This window comes from Lonchura striata, chromosome 32 (genome assembly GCF_046129695.1).
Source record: "Lonchura striata isolate bLonStr1 chromosome 32, bLonStr1.mat, whole genome shotgun sequence".
Lineage (NCBI taxonomy): Eukaryota > Metazoa > Chordata > Aves > Passeriformes > Estrildidae > Lonchura > Lonchura striata.
The window spans coordinates 3,752,233-3,768,786 of record NC_134634.1 but is presented as its reverse complement, the minus strand read 5'-3'; the positions used below and the strand labels follow the sequence as shown (position 1 = coordinate 3,768,786).

Sequence of the window (16,554 nt, the reverse complement as noted above, 5' to 3'; positions counted from 1 at the left end):
CTGTGGCTGTCTCTGTGGCTGTCGCTGTGATTGTCGCTGTCGCTGTGATTGTCGTTGTCGCTGTGGCTGTCGCTGTGGCTGTCTCTGTGGCTGTCGCTGTGGCTGTCGCTGTGGCTGTCGCTGTGATTGTCGCTGTGGCTGTCGCTGTGGCTGTCGCTGTGATTGTCGCTGTGATTGTCGCTGTGATTGTCGTTGTCGCTGTGGCTGTCGCTGTGACTGTCGCTGTCGCTGTGACTGTCGCTGTCGCTGTGACTGTCGCTGTCGCTGCCGCTGCCGCGCGGGGCTCCGCTGTCCCCGCCGCGCCCCGGCCGCACACCAAAGCCGTGCCCGGCCGTGCCGAGCCTTAAAATAGCAGCTCCGGCATCAGCCCTCCCCCGGCGGCGAGACATGGCCGACCGGAGCTGATCCCCGCCGCCGCTCCGACCCGCGCCCAGGTACGCCCGGGGCTCCCCGAATCCCCCCGCGGGGCCCGGCGGGTCCCCGGGGTGGGCCCGGGGCGGGGGGCTCGGCACGGATCCCTCCTGCTTCCCATGGGATCATCCCTGCACCCCGCGGGATCATCCCTGCACCCCGCGGGTGATCCCTGCACCCCGCGGGATCATCCCTGCGTCCTGCACCTCTCCCTGCGCCCCACCGGATCCCTCCTGCACCCCGCGGGTGATCCCTGCACCCCGCGGGTGATCCCTGCACCCCGCGGGTGATCCCTGCATCCCATGGGATCATCCCTGCACCCCACGGGTGATCCCTGCACCCCGCGGGTGATTCCTGCACCCCGCGGGATCATCCCTGCGTCCTACACCTCTCCCTGCGCCCCACCGGATCCCTCCTGCACCCCGCGGGTGATCCCTGCACCCCGCGGGTGATCCCTGCATCCCATGGGATCATCCCTACACCCCGCGGGTGATCCCTGCGTCCTGCACCTCTCCCTGCGCCCCACCGGATCCCTCCTGCACCCCGCGGGATCATCCCTGCACCCCGCGGGAGATTCCTGCGTCCCATGGGATCATCCCTGCGTCCTGCACCTCTCCCTGCACCCCACCGGATCCCTCCTGCACCCCACGGGTGATTCCTGCATCCCATGGGATCATCCCTGCACCCCACCGGATCCCTCCTGCACCCCGCGGGAGATTCCTGCACCCCGCGGGTGATCCCTGCGTCCTGCACCTCTCCCTGCACCCCACCGGATCCCTCCTGCACCCCACAGGGCCACCCTCCCCACCATCCCACAGAATCATTCCTGCACCCCACGGGCTATATTCCTGCACCCCACAGGACCATTCCCCCCCACCATCCCACAGAATCACTCCTGCACCCCACGGGATCATCCCAGTGTACCACGGGATCATCCCTGCGTCCTGCACCTCTCCCTGCACCCCACGGGATCCTTCCTGCACCCCACGGGATCATTCCTGCACCCCACGGGATCATTCCTGCACCCCACGGAACCATTCCTGCATCTCTCACCCCCCTGTGCCCCACAGGACCACCCCCCCATCCCCCAGGACCATTCCCACATCCCCCAGGTCCATTCCCCATCCCAGGGCCCATTCCCCATCCCAGGTCCATTCCCACATCCCCCAGGTCCATCTCCCCATCCCCCAGGGTCCATTCCCACATCCCCCAGGTCCATTCCCACATCCCCCAGGTCCATTCCCCATCCCAGGGTCCATTCCCACATCCCCCAGGTCCATTCCCCATCCCAGGGTCCATTCCCACATCCCCCAAGTCCATCTCCCCATCCCCCAGGTCCATTCCCACATCCCCCAGGTCCATTCCCACATCCCAGGGTCCATCCCCCATCCCAGGGTCCATTCCCACATCCCCCAGGTCCATTCCCCATCCCAGGGTCCATTCCCACATCCCCCAGGTCCATTCCCACATCCCAGGGTCCATTCCCCATCCCAGGGTCCATTCCCACATCCCCCAGGTCCATTCCCCATGCCAGCAGGGCCCAGCGCCGGGCAGCAGCGGGCGAGCCCCGGCTCTGCCCCCGGCCCGGGGCCAGCCCTGCCCGGGGAGAGCTCCGGGGGCTGTTCCCAGCTCCGCTGCGGGGCAGAGCCTCTCCCCGAACCTCGGGGGGCTGCGGCCCGGCCCGGGAGCCCGGGCGGGGTGGGGATGGCTGTTTTTCCAGCCAGCTGCGGCTGGAATTGCGCCGTTCCAGCCCTCCCCACGATCCAGCCGCGGATTCCGGCGCTGCCCGGGGCTGGGGACGCGCGGCCGCGCTGCCACCAAGGTCACACAAGGTTCCCGGAGCCCGGCCCTGCCCGGAGCCTGCCCCAGCCCCAATTCCCAGCCTGGAGGAGCCCAGGGAGCAGGGAGGATGTGGGAGACACCTGGGCAGGGCTGGCAGCACCCGGGGTGCCAGGCAGAGGCCGAGCAGCCCCCCTGGCACGGGGAAGGGACATGGGGACATCCCGGGGGCTCCCTCCGAGCTCCCCCCTGCCCTTGCCCCGTTTTCCTCGGCGTTGCCGAGACGTGGCTGGAGGCTCTGGGGGCTCCCTGCTCCTGCTCGGCTGGCTGGAGCCGCGGGAATGTCACGGAGGAGGGACCCGGGAGGTTCAGGGAATGGACCGAGGAGGTCCCGGGAATGTCACGGAGGAGGGACCGAGAATGTCACGGAGAAGGGACCGAGCGGGTCCCGGGAATGTCACGGAGGAGGGACCAAGGAGGTCCCGGGAATGTCACGGTGGAAGGATCTCGGAGGTCCCGGGAATGTCACGGAGGAGGGACAGAGGAGGTCCCGGGAATGTCACGGTGGAAGGATCTAGGAGGTCCCGGGAATGTCACAGAGGAGGGACAGAGGAGGTCCCGGGGACGTCATGGAGCAGGGACCGAGGAGGTCCCGGGAATGTCACGGAGGAGGTCTCGGGAATGTCACGGTGGAAGGATCTAGGAGGTCCCGGGAATGTCACAGAGGAGGGACAGAGGAGGTCCCGGGGACGTCATGGAGCAGGGACCGAGGAGGTCCCGGGAATGTCACGGAGGAGGTCTCGGGAATGTCACGGTGGAAGGATCTAGGAGGTCTCGGGAATGTCACGGTGGAAGGATCTAGGAGGTCTCGGGAATGTCACGGAGGAGGGACCGGGGATGTCACCGCTGCGCTTCCCCAGCCCAGCCGGGCAGCGCTGCGAGAGCAGGGGAGGCTGCAGGGCAGCAGCGGCGGGGCGAGAAGGGGAAATTCTCCTCCTCAGGGACGGGCAGCAGCGAAGGGAGCACAAAAAGGCCGCTGTGACCACGTCTGGCAGCGGGAACTGCCCGGGCAGATGTGTGACAGCAGCCATGCCCTGGAGGAGCTGCTGGGTAAAAGGAGCTTGCTCATGCCTGGAGTTAACTCTTCCCAGCCCAAAGCAGCCCCGGGTGCTCCCGAGCAGCTGCAGGACCGTGCCCACGGAGGGTTAATCCTGCCCGCCCTCCCTGCCAGGCTGCCTGGTGCCACATGGAATCCTCCACCTGTCTGGGGCTTTTCCTGCCCGCTCCTGGTGCCGTGCCCGGGCCTGGCCGCCTTTCCTCGGCTCCCAGCGCGGGTTGGCAGCGCCAGCCCCGAGCTGGCACCGTCCCCTGGCAGCAGAGCAGGGACGGGCTCCTGGGCAGGGCATCTCCTGCCAAGGTGGCCTCAGCCCAAAGCCGTGGGGCTGGAGCCACGCTGGGCCTGGGGAGGCTCGGGGCGCCGGCAGCTGGAAGTTCTCCCCAGCAGCTTTCCTTCTTGGAAGTGTGAGAAGTGCTACTCGTTTCCAAAATGTTTAAAAGGTTTGCTAAAACCTTATAAAAAATACAGCAGGAGACTGAATAGAGAAAATATTAGGATTTTCCCCACCATGTGCTCAGCCACACAATAGAGGTTTTGCCTTTTAACCCTTTGGCTCCTCCCAAAGTTCTGTCCAGGGGTGGAGATCACTTCCTGACACCTTGATTGGAGGTCAGCTGTTGCCACGGTAATGAGCCAACCCTCCCAAATGTCCCAAACCCAGGCCACCCCATAATAACAACGCAAGGAGGGTAAAACATAACCATAAATCTGTAAAACTCCTAACGCACACCCACAATATCTGCCCTCTAATTGTGAGAGCCGGCCTGGCATTGCTCCTCTGTCACACAAGGGATGTTGGCAATGCTCTGGGTGGGCGACCTGGCCTCAGCAGGGTGGCACGGGGACGGAGCACCACGGAATCCCAAAATCCCTGAGGCTGGAAAAGCCCTCCAGGCTCATCGAGTCCAAGTTGTGCCCACCTTGTCCCCAGCCCCGAGCGCTGAGTGCCACCTCCAGTTGTTGCTTGGTGACTCCACCACCTCCCTGGCAGTTCCGAGGCCTGAGCACCCTTTCCATGGGGAAATTCCTGCTGCTGTCCTCCCTGAGCCTCCCCTGCCCTACCTGAGGCCGTTCCTGGGAACAAATCCCGAATCCCAAATCCCACCAGCTGTCCCCTCCTGTCAGGGAGTTGTGCAGAGCCACAGGGTCCCTCCTTGTCGCTGTTGGACACAAAATGAGCACACAGAAGCTTGGTGAGTTCAAGACATAAAAAGAGACAATTTTATTTCTGACCTCGCAATATATAGAATTCCAAAAGTGACAGTAGGTTGGAGGATGGAATTGCCACCTCTCCAACCACACTGGTCAAACCAACAGCCCATCAATTCTCTCCTCCCACAAAGAAGAATGCAAAACAATCATTATTTACAGGAACAGTGCCTGAGAACTCCAGTAGAAATATGGAAGCAGATCAGTGTCAAAGACCACCCTAGGTTGGGGTGGCTCCATGTGGTGGAGAAGTCTCTCCTCCAACCCGATTTTGGTTTTTGCTGCTTGCCCAGCATTTTCTTCCTAAGGACATGTCATACCGCCCTTGCTGGAAGTAGGTCAAGTAGCCCCTGGGCGAGGAGCCGATTCTCCTGACAGCCTCTGCTCTGCTCCCCGACAGGACCGTGGGTGGCAGCGGAGCCGAGGTGACCCCAGGCCCCCCAGGCATGCCTTGTGGGGCTGGGCAGCGCCCATGGCTTTCCTCTCCAGGCTCTACAGGCCCAGCAGCAGGTCCCCGAGCCGCGCCCCGCGGGACGAGCGCGGCAGCCACCCCATCCTCAGCGTCTTCGAGCTGGAGCGCCTGCTGTACACGGGCAAGACCGCCTGCAACCACGCCGACGAGGTGTGGCCGGGCCTCTACCTGGGAGACCAGTAAGTGCGGCCAGCGGCACGGAGACACGGCCGAAATCTAACAGGGTAGAAATCGGCTTGAATTTAGGTGAAACGCGCCGCTTTGAGCTTGCTGATATAAGTAAAAACACGCTGTTTGGTCTGGTAACTGCAGTACTCAGCTGAGAAGAAGAGAAAGCAAACTTCCACACTAAAAAATAAGAGATAAGAAAGACTCCTCGAAACTTAAAACAGGGCAGAGTGACCCAGGAGTTCTTTCTTTACTTTCTGACAAAAACTGTGTACAAGTGTAACTAACTGTAAGTGTAACACAAAATCAGCAGAATGAATATGCATGAACCTATTGTGAAATTCTATGCATATAGAAATTAGTAAAGGTAATAAAAAACGATCAGGAGTTCTCAGGGGTGCACATGTCCATTGAAGGGCAATGAGTCCCCACATACGTCCAGTGCTGTGGATAAACATATTGTTCCCTACAAATCTTTATTAGAATTGTAGGGTTTGATTTTTCATCCGCGTTTCAGCACGGACCGGGGGCTGGCGTGGTGGACACAGAGACAGGATAAAGCAGCCATTTTCACTCTTGTTTTATTGTAGCACACATTTTCACTCTCATTTTATTGTAGCACGCATTTTTACATTTTATTGTAGCATGCATTTTCACATTTTATTGCAGCATGCATTTTCACTCTTGTTTTATTGTAGCATTTTTATACATTCTTACAAAGCTCAGAAGTTTACTCGTTGGTCACGAGAGACAAAGTGCTCACTGGAATAGGCAGCTGCAGGTTTCTCTTATTTCTCCTTGTTTCTTTCTTGGTTTCTGCCTCAACGACCTTTGTAGGAAATTCTTTCAGGGGTAAACGTGGATCCTCTGATCCAACTTCTCTCTGGCTCGCAGAAGTCGCTGTAAAACCTCTTCCACAGGGGGCAGCTCCAGGAAATGGGGAGAAATGGGGAGATCTGGGATGGGGAGATGGGCACCTTGTCACTCTGCAGCTCCTGAAGGGCGGCTGGACTCTGGTGGGGTTGGTCTCTTCCTCCAGGCAGCACCGGCAGAACCAGAGGTCACAGCCTTAAGATGCACCAAAGGAAAATACAGGTTGGATATCAGGAAAAAGATTTTACTGAAAGAGTGATAAAGTTCTGGAATGGTCTGCCCGGGGAGGTGGTGGGGTCACCATCCCTGGAGGTGTTTAAAAACAGACTGGATGTGGCACTGGGTGCCAGGGTTGAGTTGAGTTTCTGGGCTTGGTTTAGTGATTCAGGGATTCAGGGATTCCATGATTCTGTAATTCAGGGATTCTGTGATTCTGCGATTGAGTGATTCTGTAATTCAGGGATTCTGTCATTCAGAGATTTGGGGATTCTGTGATTCTGTAATTCAGTGATTTTGTGATTCTGTGATTCTGTAATTCAGTGATTTTGTGATTCTGTGATTCAGGGATTTGAGATTCTGTGATTCGGGGATTTGGGGGTTCTGTGATTCAGGGATTTTGTGATTCAGGGATTCTCTAACTCAGTAATTCAGTGATTCTGTGATTCTGTAATTCAGTGATCCTGTAAATTCAGTGATTCTGTGATTCAGGGATTCAGTGATTCTATGATTCAGGGATTTGGGGTTTATGTGATTCAGTTATTCTGTGATTCAGGGATTTTTTGATTCAGGGATTCTGTGATCCTGTGAATTTTTCAATTCTGTGATTCAGGGATTCAGGGATTCTGTGATTCTGTAATTCAGTGATTTGAAGATTAAGGGATTCCGTGATTCTTTGGGGAAGGTGAGGCAGAGCAGGATGGGGTGAGGAGCGTGGGGATGGGAGAGGAAGGAGCTGAGCAAGGAGGTCCCAGATCTGCCCGGCCGGGGTGGGCACAGGTAGGCTGTCCACGAGCTGTGAGATCACCATAAAACCCAAAAATCCCAAAAATCTGCCAGGTTTTTACATCCAGCTCTGTCAGCCAGAAATGTTTATCCAGAACAGCCTTTCTACTCTTCTGGGACACTTTTAGTGCTCTGAGGTGTCCCCTCTGCTGTGCCTGCAGGGATTTAGGTGGGACAAAGGAGGAAGGAGGCAGCAGAGCTGTGCAGGGAGGGTGTCCACAGAGCCAGGGCCATGATATCATCATAAAACCCAAGAATCTCAAAAATCTGCCAGGTTTTACATCCAGCTCTCTCAGCCAAAATCATTTATCCAGGACAGCCTTTCCAGCATGGTGTGACAATTTTAGTGCTCTGAGGTGTCCCCTCTGCTGTGGCTGCAGGGATTTAGGTGGGACAAAGGAGGAAGGAGGCAGCAGAGCTGTGCAGGGAGGGTGTCCACAGAGCCAGGGCCGTGAGATCACCATAAAACCCAAGAATGTCAAAAATCTGCCAGGTTTTTACATCCAGCTCTGTGAACCAGCAATGTTTATCCAGGACAGCCTTTCCAGCGTGGTGTGACAGTTTTAGTGCTCTGAGGTGTCCCCTCTGCTGTGGCTGCAGGGATTTAGGTGGGACAAAGGAGGAAGGAGCTGACAGAGCTGTGTAGGGAGGGTGTCCACAGAGCCAGGGCCGTGAGATCACCATAAACCCAAGAATCTCAAAAATCCGCCAGGCTTTTACATCCAGCTCTGTGAACCAGCAATGTTTATCCAGGACAGCCTTTCCAGCGTGGTGTGACAGTTTTAGTGCTCTGAGGTGTCCCCTCTGCTGTCCTGCAGGGACATGGCGTCCAACCGCCGGGAGCTGCTGCAGCTGCGCATCACCCACGTGCTGAACGCCTCGCACTGCCGCTGGCGCGGCGGCGCCGACTACTACGAGGGCACGGGCATCCGCTACCTGGGCATCGAGGCCCACGACTCCCCCTCCTTCGACATGAGCCCCTACTTCTACCCCGCCGCTGACTTCATCCACCAGGCCCTCAACGAAGGTCCCCGGGCAAGGGTCTGGGAGGAGAGGGAGAGGGGATGGGGGCAGCTGGGGTGGTGGTCCGGTGGTGGGTGTTGTTAAGGGTCTTGGGAAACAAAGGTGTTTCCAGGCTGGGGTGGTGTCCCCTCATGGGATTGCCTCCATGGATGGGATTGCCCCTGGATGGGATAATGTCAGTGGTGTCCCCTCGTGGGATGACCTCAGTGGGGTCCCCTCGTGGGATGACCTCAGTGGGGTCCCCTCATGGGATGACCCCAATGCTGTCCCCTCATGGGATGATCCCAATGGTGTCTCCTCATGGGATCACCCCAGCGGTGTCCCCTGCATGGGATGATCCCAATGGTGTCTCCTCATGGCATAATTCCAATGGTGTCTCCTCATGCAATCACCCCAGTGGTGTCCCCTGCATGAGATGATCCCAGTGGTGTCCCCTCATGGGATCACCCCAATGGTGTCTCCTCATGGGATTACCCCAATGGTGTCTCCTCACGGGATTACCCCAATGGTGTCTCCTCACGGGATAATCCCAATGGCATCTCCTTGTGGGATAATCCCACTGATGACTCCTCATGGGATCACACTGATGGTGCCCCCTGCATGGGGTAATTACAATGGAGTCCCCTCATGGGAGGATCCCAATGGTGTCTCCTCATGGGATGACACCAGTGGTGTCCCCTCATGGGATAATTCCAATGGAGTCCCCTCATGGGATAATCCCAATGGTGTGTCCTTGTGGGATCACCCCAGTGCTGTCCCTCATGGAATGATCCCAATGGTGTCTCCTCATGGGATCACCCCAGTGGTGTCCCCTCATTGGATAATTCCAATGGAGTCCCCTCATGGGATCACCCCAATGCTGTCCCCCCATGGGATGATCCCAATGGTGTCTCCTCATGGGATGATCCCAATGGTGTCTCCTCATGGGATCAGCCCAGTGGTGTCCCCTCATGGGCTGACCCCAGTGCTATCCCCTCATGGGATGATCCCAATGCTGTCCCCTTATAGAATCACCCCAATGGTGTCCCCTCATGGGATCATCCTAATGACATCTTCTTCATGGGATAATCCCAATGATGTCTCCTCATGGGATCACCTGAATGGTGTCTCCTTATGTGATAATCCCACTGGTGTCTCCTCACGGGATAATCCCAATGGCATCTCCTTGTGGGATAATACCATTGATCACTCCTCATGGGATCACCCCAGTGGTGTCCCCTCATGGGATAATTCCAATGGAGTCCCCTCATGGGATAATTCCAATGGAGTCCCCTCATGGGATGATCCCAATGGTGTCTCCTCATTGGATCACCCCAATGGAGTCCCCTCATGGGATGATCCCAATGGAGTCCCCTCATTGGATCACCCCAATGGTGTGTCCTTGTGGGATGATCCCAGTGCTGTCCCCCAATGGGATGATCCCAGTGCTGTCCCCCCATGGGCTGACCCCAGTTCTGTCCCCCCATGGGCTGACCCCAGTGCTGTCCCCCCATGGGATGATCCCAATGGTGTCCCCTCATGGGCTGACCCCAGTGCTGTCCCCCCATGGGATGATCCCAGTCTTGTCCCCCCATGGGATCACCCCAGTGCTGTCCCCCCATGGGATGACCCCAGTTCTGTCCCCCCATGGGATGACCCCAGTGCTGTCCCCTCATGGGCTGACCCCAGTGCTGTCCCCTCATGGGATCACCCCAGTGCTGTCCCCCCATGGGATGATCCCAGTGCTGTCCCCCCATGGGATCACCCCAGTGCTGTCCCCCCATGGGATGACCCCAGTGCTGTCCCCCCATGGGATGATCCCAGTGCTGTCCCCTCATGGGATCACCCCAGTGCTGTCCCCTCATGGGCTGACCCCAGTGCTGTCCCCCCATGGGATGACCCCAGTGCTGTCCCCCCATGGGCTGACCCCAGTGCTGTCCCCTCATGGGCTGATCCCAATGGTGTCCCCCATGGGATGATCCCAGTGCTGTCCCCCCATGGGATGATCCCAATGGTGTCCCCCATGGGATGATCCCAGTGCTGTCCCCCCATGGGATGATCCCAATGGTGTCCCCCCATGGGATCACCCCAGTGCTGTCCCCCGCATGGCATCAGCTCCTCCCCGGAGGGACCAGGCTGCCTGAGGGCCCCGTCCCCTCAGCTCACGGCCCCAGCCGGTGTCCCGAGCTGCTGCTGGCCTGCACTGTCCATTTTGGGCTACCAGGACACACTGGCACCCTTTGCCACAAGGGTGACCTCGGTTCCTCACAGCCCTCACCCCCTGCCGGCTGCAGCCCACCCACCCCGGTGCTCCAGGGCACAGCCGGGTGCTCAGTCGGTTTTTGGGCTGAAAACGTGGGATTTTCCTGGCTGTGCTGTGACGCAGCCGCCGTGTCCCCCCAGGGAGGATCCTCGTGCACTGTGCCGTCGGGGTCAGCAGGTCGGCCACCCTGGTCCTCGCCTACCTCATGATCCGCCACCACATGCCCCTGGTGGAAGCCATAAAGACGGTCAAGGACCACCGCGGGATCATCCCCAACCGCGGCTTCCTGCGCCAGCTGGTGGCCCTGGACAACGCCCTGCGGCTCAAGAGGAGCTCCTGAGGGGCCGGCGCCCCGTGGGCTCTGCCCGCGGCTCACCCGCAGCCCCCCAGCTCAGGGGGTCCAGCCCAGACCCTGCACCTGCAGTTCTCCACCCAGAACTGGCCATGGCCTCCTTCCCAGCCCGCTCGCTCCCCGGCACCCCCGCAGGACTCGGCCCCGCCTCGCCGGCTGCTCCACGCCGTGCCGGAGCCTCCAAGGCTCTGTTGTCCCCGCTGGCACCTGTGTCCCTCGCTGCCAGGACAGTGCTGTGTGTCCCGTGTCGTGCGTGCCGTGTGTCCGTGCTGATGTCAGGTGTGGTGTGTGGGCCCAGGCCAGCTCCTGCCGCGGTGTTCGGGTGTTCCCCGCGCCTCGTGCCGCCCTGTGGAAATAAAGGCAGCGCTAAGGAAGAGCCTGGACGTGCCTCGTGTGCCCGGAGACAGCCCAGGCTGGCACCTGGCATGGATTGGGGACAGGGTATCACCTCAGTGCTGGGGCAAGAGGGACCCGAGTGCCCCAAAACCTCAGTCCAGGGATCAAACCGGAGATCCTGCCGAAACCTGAGCCCCTGCTCAGAGCCCAAACCTGAGATCCCAACCAAACCGGAGATCCCACCCAAACCTGAGCCCCTACTCAGTGCCCAAACTGGAGATCCCACCCAAATCTGAGATCCTGCTCAGAGCCCAAACCTGAGATCCCAACCAAACCGGAGATCCCACCCAAACCTGAGCCCCTATTCAGTGCCCAAACCTGAGATCCCACCCAACCCTGAGCCCCTGCTCAGTGCCCAAACCTGAGATCCCAACCAAACCGGAGATCCCACCCAAACCTGAGCCCCTACTCAGTGCCCAAACCTGAGCCCCTACTCAGTGCCCAAACCTGAGCTCCTGCTCAGTGCCCAAACCTGAGATCCTGCTTAGGGCCTGGCCTGGAGTTCCCCACTCCGGACTAAGGGGGGCTTCTGGTGGGGAGCAGAGCAGGGCTGGCAGTGCCTGTGTCACCCAGCAGGGCTGGCAGCCCCTGTGTCACCCATCAGGGCTGACAATCCCTGTGTCACCCATCAGGGCTGGCAGCCCGTGTCACCCATCAGGGCTGGCAGTGCCTGTGTCACCCATCAGGGCTGGCTGTTCCTGTGTCACCCATCAGGGCTGGCAGCCCGTGTCACCCATCAGGGCTGGCAGTGCCTGTGTCACCCAGCAGGGCTGGCAGCCCGTGTGTCACCCATCAGGGCTGGCTGTTCCTGTGTCACCCATCAGGGCTGGCAGCCCCTGTGTCACCCATCAGGGCTGGCTGTTCCTGTGTCACCCATCAGGGCTGGCAGCCCGTGTCACCCATCAGGGCTGGCAGCCCCTGTGTCACCCATCAGGGCTGGCAGCCCCTGTGTCACCCATCAGGGCTGGCAGTGCCTGTGTCACCCATCAGGGCTGGCTGTTCCTGTGTCCCCCATCAGGGCTGGCAGTGCCTGTGTCACCCATCAGGGCTGGCTGTTCCTGTGTCACCCATCAGGGCTGGCAGCCCGTGTCACCCATCAGGGCTGGCAGTCCCTGTGTCACCCATCAGGGCTGGCTGTTCCTGTGTCCCCCATCAGGGCTGGCAGTCCCTGTGTCACCCATCAGGGCTGGCAGCCCCTGTGTCCCCCAGCTGGGCTGGCAGTGCCTGTGTCACCCATCAGGGCTGGCATTCCCTGTGTCCCCCAGCTGGGCTGGCAGTGCCTGTGTCACCCATCAGGGCTGGCATTCCCTGTGTCACCCAGCTGGGCTGGCAGTCCCTGTGTCACCCATCAGGGCTGGCAGCCCGTGTGTCACCCATCAGGGCTGGCAGTCCCTGTGTCACCCAGCCCTGCTGGCAGTCCCTGTGTCACCCAGCTGAGCCCAGAAGGGTGCCCAGGCCTGGAAGGGTGACCTGGTGGCCCGGGTGGCCCCGGCCCTGCCGGCTGCAGCCCCCATTGTCCTCCCCCTCCCGTTATAGCTCCATGCTTCCCGAGCTTCCGGAGAGCGCCCGGAGCAGCGCTGGGATCCTCAAAAAGGGGGAACAAGGACCTGGGGCTGTGCTGGGATCCTGGAAAAGCGGGGAGAAAAACCTGGGGCTGTGCTGGGATCCTGGAAAAGGGGGGAGAAAAACCTGGGGCTGTGCTGGGATCCTGGAAAAGCGGGGAGAAAAACCTGGAGCCATGCTGGGATCCTGGAAAAGCGGGGAGAAAAACCTGGGGCTGTGCTGGGATCCTGGAAAAGGGGGGAGAAAAACCTGGGGCTGTGCTGGGATCCTGGAAAAGGGGGGAGAAAAACCTGGGGCTGTGCTGGGATCCTGGAAAAGGGGGGAGAAAAACCTGGGGCTGTGCTGGGATCATGGAAAAGAGGGGAGAAAAACCTGGGGCTGTGCTGGGATCCTGGAAAAGGGGGGAGAAAAACCTGGGGCTGTGCTGGGATCCTGGAAAAGGGGGGAGAAAAACCTGGGGCTGTGCTGGGATCATGGAAAAGAGGGGAGAAAAACCTGGGGCTGTGCTGGGATCCTGGAAAAGGGGGGAGAAAAACCTGGGGCTCTGCTGGGATCCTGGAAAAGTGGGGGGACAAGGACCTGGGGCCATGATGGGATCAGAGAAAAGGTGGGGACAGAGACCTGGGATCATGGAAAAGGGGGGACAGGGTCCTGGGGCTGCTCTGGGGTCCTGGAAATGGGGGGAGAAATACCTGGGGCTGTGCTGGGATCATGGAAAAGAGGGGGGCAGAGACCTGGGATCTTGGAAAAGGGGGGACAGGGACCTGGGGTGTGCTGGGATCCTGGAAAAGGGGGGAGAAAAACCTGGGGCTGTGCTGGGATCATGGAAAAGGGGGGAGAAAAACCTGGGGCTCTGCTGGGATCCTGGAAAAGGGGGGAGAAAAACCTGGAGCCATGCTGGGATCCTGGAAAAGGGGGGAGAAAAACCTGGGGATGTGCTGGGATCCTGGAAAAGGGGGGAGAAAAACCTGGGGATGTGCTGGAATCCTGGAAAAGCGGGGAGAAAAACCTGGGGCTCTGCTGGGATCATGGAAAAGGGGGGACAAGGACCTGGGGCTGTTCTGGGATCCTGGAAATGGGGGGGACAAGGACCTGGGGCCATGATGGGATCAGAGAAAAGGTGGGGACAGAGACCTGGGATCATGGAAAAGGGGGGACAGGGACCTGGGGTGTGCTTGGATCCTGGAAAAGGGGGGACAGGGACCTGGGGTGTGCTGGGATCCTGGAAAAGGGGGGACAGGGACCTGGGGTGTGCTGGGATCTTGGAAAAGCGGGGAGAGGGACCTGGGGCCGTGCAAGGACAGCTCCGTGCCTCGGGGCACACCAGAACCGGTGCCAGCACCCCACTGTCACCACTGAGCTGGCTGGTGTCCCCAGGCCTGGGCTGGGTGTCACAGTCCCAGCCTGGTTTGGGTTGGAGGGACTTTAAAACTCATCCCATCGCAGCCCTGCCATGGCAGGGACACCTCCCAGCACCCCAGGGAGCTCCGTGGACACTCGCAGGGATCCAAGGGCAGCCGCAGCCCTCTGGGAATTCCATCCCAGGGAGAGGAAAACCCCTTCAACAAGGAAATTTTTCGGCATATCTAACTGACATTGTCCCAGACCTGCCACCGAGCCCCCCGAGGAGCCCCAGAGGGCTGCTGCGTGCCCGAGGCCGGGCTGGGTGCCACCCGGGCCAGCTGATGCCCTGGCGGTGGGGCAGGGTCCCGCCGGGGGTGCGGCGGGCCGGGGCCGGCCCCGGGGGCTGCGGGGCCGGGCCGGGGTTTTCGGGCACGGCCGTGGCCCGAAGGAGCAGCCGCGGGCAGGGGGAGTCCCCTCCCTGCGGCCCGGGAAGGGGGGCTTTGGCTGCGGGCGGAGCGGGGCACCCCCCGCACATGCCCAGGTGTCTCCGGCCATCCCCCGGGCATCTCCGGGCATCGCCAGGCACCTTCGGACATCCCCCGGGCATCCCCCGGGCATCTCCGAACATCCCCTGGGCATGCCCCGAGCATCTCCGGGCATCTCCCGGGCATCTCCAGGAATCCCCAGACATCTCCGGCCATCCCCCGGCAATCTCCGGGCACCTCCGGCCATCCCCCCGGCATGCCCCGGGCATCTCCGGGCATCTCCCGGACATCCCCTCCGGGCATCCCCTCCGAGCATCTCTGGGAATCCCCCGGGCACCTCCGGCCATCCCCCGGGCATCTCCGGGCATCCCTCGGGCATCCCCCGGGCATCTCCGGGCATCTCCCGGACATCCCCTCCGGGCATCCCCTCCGAGCATCCCCCGGGCATCTCCGAACATCCCCTGGGCATGCCCCGAGCATCTCCGGGCATCCCCGGGCACCCCCGGCTGCCCGGTGCGGTCCCTCCCCGCTCCTCCCTCGGCTGCTCGGGGTCCCTGGGCGCATCGGTTGTGTCCCGGTTCTGCCCCGGTTCTGCCCCCGCTGTGCCCCGGTTCTGCCCCCGTTGTGCCCCCGGTTGTGCCCCCGCTGTGCCCCGGTTCTGCCCCCGTTGTGCCCCCGCTGTGCCCCGGTTGTGCCCCCGTTGTGCCCCGGTTGTGCCCCGGTTCTGCCCCCGCTGTGCCCTGGTTCTGCCCCCGGTTGTGCCCCCGCTGTGTCCCGGTTGTGCCCCTGCTGTGTCCCGGTTCTGCCCCCGCTGTGCCCTGGTTCTGCCCCCGTTGTGCCCCCGGTTATGTCCCGGTTGTGCCCCTGCTGTGCCCCGGTTCTGTCCCGGTTCTGCCCCCGCTGTGCCCCGGTTCTGCCCCCGTTGTGCCCCCGGTTGTGCCCCCGTTGTGCCCCGGTTGTGCCCTGGTTATCCCGGTTGTGCCCCTGCTGTGTCCCGGTTCTGCCCCGGTTCTGCCCCCGGTTCTGCCCCCGTTGTGCCCCCGGTTGTGCCCCCGCTGTGCCCCGGTTCTGCCCCCGTTGTGCCCCCGCTGTGCCCCGGTTCTGCCCCCGCTGTGCCCTGGTTCTGCCCCCGTTGTGCCCCCGGTTGTGCCCCTGCTGTGTCCCGGTTCTGTCCCGGTTCTGCCCCCGCTGTGCCCCCGGAGCGGCGTATCCTGCCCGTTTCTCCGGGAGAAAGCTCCCGGGACACGGAACCGGCCTCGCTTTGGCTGCACCAAAACCAAAAACCCGACCTCAAACCTTTGGTGCGCCCGCCAAATTTGGGCAAAATCATTTTTGGGAGCCTGGGGCCGCGCGGGCCGGGAGGAGCTCTCGGAACGAGCGGCTGAGCTGAGGGGGCTCGGGGCAAAGAAAACCGGGATATTTTAGTGCCCGGGAATTCCCAGCCCTGCCCCAGCAACAGAGGCCGGGCTGCTCGAATTTCTGGAAGGGTTTGGAGCCTTTGGAGCTAAATTTAAAACAGGCAGCGGCTTCCTGTGCCCTGACACGTCCCTGGTGGCGTGGGGGACACGGAGCCGCCGCTCCCCCAGGCAGGGAAGTGCCCCAGAGCAGCTCCAGCCTGGGCTGTGCTCAGGAATCCTCCGAAATTGGAGAGATTTTGCCTTCCAGGCTCAGGAATCCTCTGAAATCTGAGAGATTTTGGCTTCCAGACTCAAGAATCCTCCAAAATAAGAGAGATTTTGGCTTCCAGGCTCAGGAATCCTCTGAAATCTGAGAGATTTTGGCTCCCAGGCTCAAGAATTCTCTGAAATCTGAAAGATTTTGGCTTCCAGGCTCAAGAATTCTCCAAAATCAGAGAGATTTTTGCTTCCAGGCTAAAGAATTCTCTGAAACCTGAGAGATTTTGGCTTCCTGAGGCTCGAGAATCCTCTAAATCTGAGGGATTTTGGCACCTGACTTGTGCACTTTGGCTTCCAGCCCCACTGAACAGGAACTGGGGAGAGGGAGAAGCTCTGCAGAAATGGGGGGAGCTTGTGTGGGTCCTGAGTGGGAATAAATCCCAAAGTGGGGTCTGAGGGGCCAAACTGGGCTTTACTGGGGCTCGAGGGGGGCTTGGCTGTG

At 60.7% G+C, this 16,554-nt stretch overlaps 1 protein-coding gene across 1 annotated transcript; it reads left to right on the top strand.

Moving 5' to 3' along the window:
- Positions 1-321: 321 nt before the first annotated feature.
- DUSP26 (dual specificity phosphatase 26) lies at positions 322-11,022 on the top strand. The gene is made up of 4 exons (XM_077789259.1): positions 322-434; positions 4,917-5,167; positions 7,850-8,058; positions 10,437-11,022. The coding sequence occupies exons 2-4, from the start codon at positions 4,989-4,991 to the stop codon at positions 10,634-10,636; spliced, it is 588 nt and encodes a 195-aa protein (XP_077645385.1). The 5' UTR covers positions 322-434; positions 4,917-4,988; the 3' UTR covers positions 10,637-11,022.
- Positions 11,023-16,554: the final 5,532 nt, after the last annotated feature.

Coding starts and splice junctions, on each gene's coding strand:
- DUSP26 (XM_077789259.1), top strand. CDS start 4,989: ATGGCTTTCCTCTCCAGGCTCTACAGGCCCAGCAGCAGGTCCCCGAGC. Junction 5,168..7,849: donor GGCCTCTACCTGGGAGACCA/GTAAGTGCGGCC, acceptor GCTGTCCTGCAG/GGACATGGCGTCCAACCGCC. Junction 8,059..10,436: donor CCACCAGGCCCTCAACGAAG/GTCCCCGGGCAA, acceptor GTGTCCCCCCAG/GGAGGATCCTCGTGCACTGT.